Genomic DNA, 10653 nt, shown 5'->3' with positions numbered 1-10653 from the left:
AAACTGTAATAGTCATGCTCCGGTTTAAATTATTTCATCCAATTCTGCTCCCAGTTGATACATATGCATCAGGCCAATTTTAGAAAACCAGGTTTTGTGGAGAGAAGTAGAGACTGGGAGGACGCACCTCCAGTTAGATGCACCCTTCCATCAAACAAATGCCTCTACCCTAAAAGCATTTAGGAGTTCACAAAAGAGTAAAGGAACTGGTCTTGGGGCAGGTGGAGAGTTTGTTCCATAGGAACAATCTAGGAGCCAGTTGGGCACATGTGGGTGGGATGAGATTGCTCAGATGGAATCTCTCTAAGGGAAAGGGCAGGTTATACTAAAAGCTTTTTTTCCTTTGAACTCTTTTGCATTAAACATTAGCCTCTGCCTGTTTGGTTTGCCTGGAGGACAGGAGGTGGGCAGAAGGAATTAAATAAGAGCCCTTCAGAGGGGGCTGCCATCTCTGACTCTGCAGTCATGGTTCACCTTGTAACCTGGTTCTGGATTTTTCTGCAGCTGGTCATGGCAGATGCCTCAGTAGCATTATTTCCTCAACTGACTCAGCAGCATCCCCAGGGCTCAGCAGGCATAGAGAGTTCTCAAGGTCTTGAGCATTGGAGGGCTCCATGCCATTACTAAGGACAGCAGCTGGGCAATGGCACCACTCAACATCCAGTAAGGGTGAGGCAATGACCAAAACAGACTTGCAATTCACATACATTACTATCCAGGAAACCAACTGCCCTTCCTCTTTGCTAGAGCAAATTGAAGGAATGGAACTTCTCATCCTAAACCTCTTTCCCCAGTCTCAGGTTGGATTCATGGGACCAGAGAGACTATTAGAGCTGGGAAAGATCATAGAACCCACATAGTCTAACCTCTTCTAAAGATGAAGAATGAGCAACCTATGAATAAAATCAGTCACCCAAGGCCAGAGTTGTTATTCTCCTAGTCCTCATTTCATCCTCCTAGTCCTCATTTCATGAGTTTTTTTAAAGTATTTTTTTAACCCATGTGTCTGCTTACACTACCTGTAAAATCATTGCAGTTTGCCCAAGATACCACCAGGAATGACTCTGGATCCCTCCTCCTGTGGTACCAGCAGCTGTTGAATCCCATAGTTGGGATAATATTGACATGGCACTCAGGAGGCTTCCTAATTCAACCCTGGATGCCCTGTGAATTTCTGCTAATGTCGCATCACGACTTTCTTCTTGGATCTACTGTGATCACTGTGCCTGCTAGCACTCATCATACAGTAGATTGGCTTGTTTGTCTTTTCCCTCAGGCCTTCTTGCTGAGGTGTAGGTGTGACTTTGCTATTCTTGACCTACTGTGAAACATTAACACTTGCATCTTCTAGCTAAAATCATAAGTAACACCAGAGAGACAAAATCAGAAATAAACCAAACACAGGCAAGCGAGTCTTCTGTTAATATTGTTATTAACACTGGTTTCTGAAAGTTGTCTTATCTTGCACGTTTATCTGAGGCTTTGGTTTAAAGCATTTCAATCACAACACTCCCAACTGGGGAGTGCCATGACAGTGTGAAGAGAGCTTCAGATGTCAAACATTTCCTAGAACCCGGTATTTACAAAGCTGAAGAAATAAAATGTGGTCGTTGGGCAAAGAACAGTCTTTAAAGTTTTTCATTTGCTTCCTTTCTTGGTGTGTCAGAGTTTATCCTGTCATTCAGCAGAATAAGGAGACTTCATCTAAAATTAAAAATGAAAATAATCTTTGAGGAAACTATTGGTTTGCAAATAAATCACTATTTCTTGTGTAAATAAACATCCTCTTTTCTACAGATTACTCCATAATTTTTCTATTACCTAGTTAAAATACTTAAACTAAATATTTGCAAAAGTAATAGGGGTTGATCAGTCTAAAATAAAAGGTACCTTTCAAGGACACAGAAAACTGTTTTAAGAAAAAGGCCTGTTTATCCACCAAAAATATAATGAGGAAATGGGTGCAAAATGTAGCAAATGTTCAGTTAGACATAAATAACTTGATGATTTAAGGGAACTAACATTGGAATAAGCTATCAAAGGAAAGTGAATTTTTCATCTATGGAAATCTTCAAGAGAAGAATTAAAAGCTAGCCAGATAAAAATGTTTTGAGGCTTAGGGTCCCTCCAAGTTTCTATTATATTATTCTGATGTATGTTCACTTTCATGTAAATTGGGGGTTTGAACCCATTGACAGTATTGGTGGATAAGAGTGAATAGGATTCATCTCAAATAACATTATTGCATTAAAGATTATGACTCAGTTCTCAAAAAGGAGAGCATTATTATGCCATTGACTATTATTCATATATTACTTGATGAAGCTCCCGGTTCTAGAAATGTAAGCCATAATCAAGACAATTTGCAATGTGTGATGTTTGCACTGTAAGATAGCAAACTGGGTTTACTAGATAGTAAGTAACTAGTAAACTAGATAGTATACTAGGTTTATAAATATTGACCAGTAAATGCTGTTTACTAAAGTAGAGAGTGTTGGAGAATGAGTGGGCCCGTGGTGCCAGTAGGGGTAGTGTGCTTGAATAGGGTATAGGAATATTTTGCCCTCTGGTGGTTTCTGGTGGAAAGAATGTAAAGCAGTTTAAGTAAGTGAAGGTGTCTGCTTTCAATACCTATAAGATCAGCAACACGCAGGACCATCCAGACACCTTTTGTGTCACGCTCATGAATTTGTTCCAATAAATATGTTTTCTCCCTACCCAGGCAGTATTTCAGCCCCTTTGATTCCCACACCACCTTTGCATCATTGGAAATGCCTTTGACCAGCAATGGAAAATAAAGGGAACATACTGCAGTTTCGATTGTTGTGGGACTCAGGTTTTCTCTCAGCACCGCATACACACTTGGAGACATGGGAAGAAGGTCTGATGGAGAATGTGGCTCCATTGAATCACTTCGGCTTAAAGAGATAACAAGGTCAATATGGACAAGGATTAGAAAATAATAATAGCTCACGGTGACTTACTGTGTCAGGAACTCATTTCTAGGGCTTCATCTATTTGTGACACTGAGTTATCTGATTCATCATTTCATATCAGAACATTCAACTTGCTATGGAATATATGGCATTATAAGGGGAATTTTATAATTTTAGTCACAATAGATTGTGGTAAGTGTGCCCTAAAGCCTAGCTTTATGTATAAAAGGAAATGGGACATTGCACATGACAATGCTTTGCTCTCAGTTATGTGTACTCTGCTCTACTTTTAAATCTCCTATAGGAAAGCTTTTTATAAAAAATATTTTACATGTGACTAAAATTACTCACATTGTTGAGATGGGGATAAAAACGGAAGGAACGTAACCTTTGTCACCCCTTTCTGTTGGTCTTGAAACTGGAAAAAAGAAGGCACAATGTTGGGGAAAAAATGTCAATATTATCAATAAAACTGGGGAAAAAAGAGTCTAGAAAAATATTAATAAGAGGAAGAGAGATAATACAGTTGTTCGGTGATACACAAAAATGTTTCGTTAAATAGGGGACACAATCTATTAGATAAGCATAAAATGTGCAAGAAGAGAAAAACAAATCTCTTGGCAGGCCTAATCTGACTTCATATATTAATGGCTCTAAACTGCATGGGAAAAATTGAGAATCAGCTGTATTACCTGTCTTCTACGTTTCATTTATGTTTGATTATAAGGACTGATTGAGTCATGTTTTGGAGGATATAATAACCCAGTTCTTTTCATTTAAATGGACACCAGTCAGAACCTTATGATTGCAAATGTTTTTGAAGTACAGACATCAGTGTTCCCGAAAGTATCATTGTGCTGTAGTAACAGTCATATGCAAACCTCACCTTGGAAAAATTCCCCAAACTTCTCTGGTATACCATGTTGAACTAGTATTTGTTCCAATTTTCCAACCCTAATTTGTTGCATTGATATTTGTTATTTCATTCGATCAGTTGTTGAAAGTCACTGAAATGTCACAGGTTTGTTTGCTTTTCTCTTCTTTTGCATTTTTGTTTATTTCAGAGAGCATGAAGTCAGGTGGCTGCGAGTCTGTGAATGACAACTGTAGGATATTCTGCATGATGGGGCCCAAAGATTTAGTGCTATAGATGAAGATTTCTATGGATTGTATACACTTCCATTAAAGAAACAGAATGATGAACGTACCTTAAAATTACATAGCAATTTAACGAATTTTCTTTTATGTATTCAACAAATATTTACTGAATGCCTGTTTTGGCCAGACATTGTTCTAGGTCCTTAGGATACAACCAGGAAAGGTAGGCTGGGTGAGTGGGGGAGGGAGAGGATGAAGCACAGATCCACAGGTCCCTCCTTGGCAAATGAACAAATACCCTGAGTTGTAAAACTAAAGTATGGTTGAAAATATAAAACTTATAAACCCTGGGGTTCCTTTGCAATATACAGACTTGTTTTACTATTAAAAGCTTCTCATCATTACCCTCTCTTTCTTTTCCTTTCCCCCAGTCATAGACATGAAGTCTGCACCACTTCTGTCTTACAAAGGAGAAAACTGAAGCTCTCGGAGTGGCCTTGAGAGGCCCCCATGGCCATGGTGAACTTTAGTTGCAGCTGCTTATGACTCTGCTAGTGTTAGAAAGCCCAGTGGTCCCTTTTCAGGAGCTGCTGACATACCACTTCATTTCTAAGGCTTTGACCTCCATATGCCCTTAGATCTACAAAAATCAGAGTCAACAAAAAGAGGAACTTCATTTATCATTTACTTTGCTCCAATATGAGGTTATTTTCCAAAATCTTAAGGAAAAAAACAAAAACAAAAACAGAAAAACCTAACCTTCGCAAGGCTGAGAGCTGTAGTGTTTACCAAAGGCTTTGTCTTTGGGAATGTCAGGATATAGGTACTTCAGAGGGTTTTCAGGAATGTTTTCAGCCATAATAACTTTGTAGTCTCGCAGAATGTCAGCGAATGGCAGAGCAGACAACCGGCCTTTATTGTAGGGTTCTACAGAGTGGAATCTCACTTCCCCTTGAAAAACAGAAATTGGAGAAATATACAGGTTCCTGTACACATTCCTTGTGACCAGTTTTTCCCTGCCCACATTATCTTCATGCCACTGGAGTGACTTGTCAGTTCATGTCACTTCAATGTCAGACCTTCTGCTGCCTGGACAGTATAGATTGTGCATACGATAGACTTTTTGGAATTCATAGGTACCCTGTTCTGAGACAACTGCAACTACTAATATTCAAGCTCACTGAATACATCACAAACAGATCAACACACCATACACTTCCAAAAACTGAAATCCCAGTAACTAAATTTAAGAAAACTAATTTCACAAGAACAAACATTAGTGAGTATATACCATTTTCAGAATGGTCCACCCAGGTGAAAGTTATTCCTCCGAGATGGCTTTCACTGAATCTTAATAAAAAGGTGCCAGGCATTTTATCCTTTAGCAAGAGCCGTTCTTTCTCTTTGCTAACAAAGCCCATGACATACCTAAAAATAGAACATGCATCTGATCATTATTGGATTTTCACTTATTGCATTTACAAAGAGCAGACCTACAGTTTGTTTTGAGTGTCATCAAAAGTCATTCTTACCTGAAATACTCACATATAGATTAATATACATAGTGATACTGCACGAATAAGAAATTGCAACTATTTTTTTCTATGGTACTAAACATGCCTAAGAGAAAAAGAAGTAGAAGAAAACCAATAACAACAGAAAAAAAGAACATAATTCATTCATACGAAAAATATAGCCTATAACTTACCCATCAATCCAAAGAGGAAGAATGTGTTTCTTAATTAGATCCAATATTGCTTCAAGCCATGTCCAAAAGGTAAATGATTTACCAGGTAAATGTTCCTATAGGAATAAACAACCACATTAAGACAATGGTTATTTAAGTAATAATGTTGATATAATAATTTAAGTTCAATTTTTCAACAAAATAATATCCTGAAACTGGACAACACCTTAGTTTCTTTAAAAAATATTCTTGGCCGGGCATGGTGGCTCACGCCTGTAATCCCAGCACTTTGGGAGGCCGAGGTGGGCAGATCACCAGGTCAGGAGATTGAGACCATCCTGGTTAACACGGTGAAACCCCGTCTCTGCTAAAAACACCAAAAAAATTAGCTGGGCGTGGTGGTGAGTGCCTGTAGTCCCAGCTACTTGGGAGGCTGAGGCAGGAGAATGGCATGAACCCGGGAGGCGACAGAGCGAGACTCCCTCTCAAAAAAAAAAAAAAAATTCTTATCCGGGAATTTCTCAAAACCCCAGGTAGTAATATAGACTTAGGAACATTGTATTAAAAAACAAATGTATCTAAATGATGTTTCCCCGACCATTTGTACCTTGCAGAACTTGGCCCAGGTGAGGTGACCATCACTGTAGCTAGATTGGACTGAAATGAAAGAAAAGAATGAGATTTTTCATTCGACAATGAGATGCTTCAATTTTGTGCTCAATTTAGATATTTTTCCTCTTCCCTTTCAAACATTTCTTAAGCACCTGTTATGGGTTTGCAATGTACTGAGTGCTAGGTACAGTACAAATATAAGACATCATCCTTGCTCCTAAGAAGTTTATTATCTAGAAAATAAGCTTTTTGGTGGAGGAGCTAACAATGGCTTTAGAAAGCAGGTGGGTATCCAGGATCTGGATGGGTAGAATATAAATTGTCAGAGGAGACAAAGGAGGCCACTCCAGAGAGCAAGAGTAATATAGGACAACGCATGATGGACATGGACATGGCTTATACTGGAGACAGGAAGAGCTACCTAATGTTGGTAAATGAGCATTATAAAACAAATATGTGTAAGTTAGGTGTAGCTAGATTACCAAGAATGTTGCCTATTAAGATGGAAAGAATGGACTAGAAATCTATTAGACAATAAGTAGCCATTGGCTGTTTTGATCCAGAGCAGTGAAAGGACACAAGAGTTTTCATCTAAATTTTTAAGGAAATTATACTCATAAGAATAATTTGATAAAGGTCTGAAAGGATATGGTTGCTATCTATACTACATGCTTAAAAGCTTTACTCACTCTAACAAATATTTATTGAATGCCTACTATTGCTGCTTATGAATTAAATAAGGATCAAAACATGATTTCCATTAAGTAAATTTTGTGATGTTTTCCGAAATCCTAATTTATTTAAGTACCCATTGATCCAAGAGTAGGTGGAAGTGGCAAGCATCCCAGCACCATGTAAGTCAAGCTTAAATCACACATGATTCTACTTCTGCTGCACAAATGGATCTTTGGCCCTAATTTAACTACAAATGCATATAGATCTAATTTTAACTCTTTTTTTTGGTGTTAAATATGTTAAACCCTGACTCGTCAAAATACAGCTTTCTTAGAGATTTTTTAGAAAAAGTTTGGATTATAGTTGGTACATGTTGTACCAATGACTCTATTTTGCAAACTTTAGAAATCTCAGTCAAAGCTGAAACTTTCTTGGTATGCAGAATTAAGTATTGCCCAGGTGGTTTAAAATTTCTATTACATTTCCTAGACCTAGTGAAGGAATCAGTCATTTTCCAGTTGGTTTATGTCAGTTGAGACATTCATATGAACGATCATATGGGGCACCATTAAGGCTTCACATCATATTTAGTGGAAATATACCCTGGAGACTGGGGTGGGGAATAGACAGGGAGGGGCTTTAGACCTGGACAGGTCTGGCCTGTGGCTTGGTTCTGCTGTGTACTAGCCATGCAGCTGTGGCAAGTCACTTGACTTCTGCACTCCAATACAGTCATTTATAAAATTGATAGAATAAGGTGAGCCTTGCAGGACTTTCCCGAGGATTAAAAGTAATATAACACTTAGCTCTGTGCCTGGCAATATAGTAGGCATTGAATAAATTATGATGATCATCATTATTAATAGTAGTAATAGCGTCCTGGTTATTTAAAATGCTTGAGTACCAAAAACAGAGGCGAATCCTGTCTGTCTACCGGCTCTCACCTGTAAGCTTCTCTGCCAGCATATTGAGTTGATCTGAATTAAGGCCACGACCAACGTACGATGAAAACTGCCAGCTCATCACCTCCAGTAGTTGACTCAATGTGGCAGGTGGGGGATTATTAAAGAAAACCAAGTTCTGAAATAGAATCATGATGATGATTTGTTAATTATCTTACAGTGGGTAGCTAGTGAGGTATGAGCAGGGCAAGAGAGGTCTCCCCGTCTCCCCACACACATACTAGGAGTGTTGGGTGACCATTAGGTGATGGTCAGGCAGTTGTTAACTGTTTCTCTAAAGTCATAATTGGTCACAGCTGGTGCCAGGGAAAGACAGTGTTCTAATAGAAAACACCTAAAACTGCTCAGCATCTTCTCAGTAAGATCTCAGGAGTGGGGAGAAGTAACACAAGACCCCTGAAGAATGCCAAGCCCAAATCAAGAGGTCAAGCTGCACACTTGGCTTCTCAAGTTGCCCGCTTGGTCCTCTTCCAAGTTGTACTTTCCTTTCCTTCCTTCTTTTACTGTTTTAAAGCTTTTTAATAAACTTTCACTCCTGCTCTGAAGCTTGCCTTGGTCACTCCTTCTGTCCTATACTCCTCAGTTGAATTCTTTCTTCTGAGGCAAGAATTGAGGTTGCTGCAGATTCATACACATGCACCACTAATAACAATTACGCTTATGACGCTGTACTTCAATATATAGGATTCCTAATTTAAGTCTTTTGGCCAACCTAAGTAAATATAAAATATCATCTCATCTCTGTTGTTCTTAAGGCTGACGTCGTCTTTTCCTAAAAGTCTCCCTGTTCTTTGAGTATAATACAATCAGAGCTCCATCTTTCTTCAGAAGCATCACTTGACATCTCTTGAACTTTTCCGTATCCGTCTACTCATGCAAGTACTTAACACTGTCCAACAATTTGACAGATACTCTTTTCTAAAACAATATTCATCCTAAACAAAACTCACATTATTTAATTGGTTTATCATGGGGTTGGCACAAGTTTTACCTTGACCAGACCAATCATCCCAAAGTGCTAGAAACCGTAAAGTCCCAGGCTAGGGAAGGTGACCCTACAATATTATGATTAACCTCAAATACCTGTTTTATGGACACCATAGTAGTCTTTTCTTATTTGCTCTACGTAAACAAAACAAAACAAAACAAAACAGAGAAATGATCTTTCTATGTTGTCCAGGCTGGACTTAAACTCCTGGGCTCAAGAAATTCTCTTGCCTCAGTCTCTCAAGTAGCTGAAACTACAGGTGTGCACCACTGTGCCAAGCTAAATAAGAGAATATTCTGTGTGATCGACTACAAACGAGATTGTGCCAGAAACTGGGTCAACAATAGTGAAACATAAGACTCTGTCCCAGATTACTGGAAAACAGATGTGTGAAACTCGAGAAAGGTGTTTCAAGAAGAGGAAAGGAAGAATTCAGAAATCCAATGCGGTGCCTGGAGAAGGCTGTTGTGAACATGAGCTAAACTGGGCTTAATCAAGAAAAAGAACCAATTCAAGAGATTTCAGAAGGTGGGAATAAAAGAGGACACAGCATCCAACAAGGAACGGGCAATAGGAAGAGGAGGAATGAAGAGAAAGAATTTCTAGGGAGATGGTTTTTTGTGAACCTGAGAATGGTGCCTGGAAAAGTGACCAGAAAGCACAGAATACAAACAAGGCCTAAGGGCTTAGGTTTCAAAGCAGGATAGAATTAAGAGGAGAAACCAGGATTAGTTGTTCAGACTGGTTCTGTAACTAGGCTGTGAATCTGTGTTTTAGGAGCTGTATGTTATCTATAGTTCTAGATTCTCATCCTAGAGCCATGTAAATTTGGGATGATGAGTGTGACGATTTTGGTGACTTTCTTACAGAAGGAGGTTGCTGAAGAAAGCTAAGTGCAGCACTGCTCTGTGAGGCTGGAGGACGGATAAGTATCCCATCACTCCTACTTCCTGGAGCTGGAAGAAAGCTGAACAAGTGTTGATCTAATGGGGATCAGCATTTAATCTCAGGGGCATTGGCTGTCCTTCACCTTAAAGACCAGGCAATTTCTCTGATAAGTTCTGCTCTTTTCGGGGCACCCTGCACAGTCTTCCTCTCCGCAGTTAATTTGTCTCAGATGCTAGGGCACTTGAGGAGGAGAAGGAGTAGGGCTGAGTCATTTCCTTATTAGAAACATTGAATCAAAGGGAAAGAACACTAAGCTGATTCATTATGATCTTGTTCTTACTACTGGGATCTAAAGTAGAAGAATCCTTCCCTTTGGAGGGAACATTTGCTCTGAATTAAGAAGAAATGTTGTTATTTACATCTGACCTATTTTCTCTAGACCTTAGTGGTTTCCAGGATAACACACTGAAGTTTTGAAGGAGAGGTGCAAGGGGAAGTGCTGACTCATCTTTTTTGCCACGCCCTTCCCTGGTTGTCTTATAAGAGCATCTGTTCACGGCTTGCTTTGTGACTTGAGGCCAAGTTTGGGCCAGTGTTACAACCACCAGATGGCATTAAATCCCAGCTTGAGCCTAGGATGGATGAAATCTGCAATCGACTTGAAAACGCGTGCTGTCAGAATACAGCTGGGCAAGATTGATGAATATTCTAATTACTTACTTGGAGACCAATTCTCTACCTTCATAGAAGAGACTATATGGACAAGGTGGGACCAGAGCAGCTGAGGAGGTAAGAAGTTTCCTTCAG

General features: G+C 39.2%; 1 protein-coding gene across 4 annotated transcripts in view; it reads right to left on the bottom strand.

Moving 5' to 3' along the window:
* Nucleotides 1-1413: 1413 nt before the first annotated feature.
* Nucleotides 1414-10653, bottom strand: part of STAT4 (signal transducer and activator of transcription 4) — a 124597-nt gene continuing 115357 nt past the window's right edge. For 3 of the 4 annotated variants that reach the window (XM_033230814.1, XM_033230813.1, XM_033230815.1), the window contains 8 exons: nucleotides 7953-8088; nucleotides 6329-6378; nucleotides 5743-5837; nucleotides 5326-5462; nucleotides 4794-4985; nucleotides 3288-3354; nucleotides 2810-2918; nucleotides 1414-1704 (listed from right to left, as the gene is read on the bottom strand). In XM_033230814.1, coding sequence (XP_033086705.1) covers nucleotides 1678-1704; nucleotides 2810-2918; nucleotides 3288-3354; nucleotides 4794-4985; nucleotides 5326-5462; nucleotides 5743-5837; nucleotides 6329-6378; nucleotides 7953-8088 — 813 coding nt within the window. In that variant the 3' untranslated portion in view covers nucleotides 1414-1677. The remainder of the gene's footprint in view (nucleotides 1705-2809; nucleotides 2919-3287; nucleotides 3355-4793; nucleotides 4986-5325; nucleotides 5463-5742; nucleotides 5838-6328; nucleotides 6379-7952; nucleotides 8089-10653) is intronic. The other variant, XM_033230812.1, reaches the window with a different exon arrangement.

Source organism: Trachypithecus francoisi, unplaced genomic scaffold (assembly GCF_009764315.1).
Source record: "Trachypithecus francoisi isolate TF-2019V2 unplaced genomic scaffold, Tfra_2.0 Lachesis_group13, whole genome shotgun sequence".
NCBI lineage: Eukaryota > Metazoa > Chordata > Mammalia > Primates > Cercopithecidae > Trachypithecus > Trachypithecus francoisi.
This window is presented reverse-complemented; position numbering and strand designations above follow the sequence as displayed.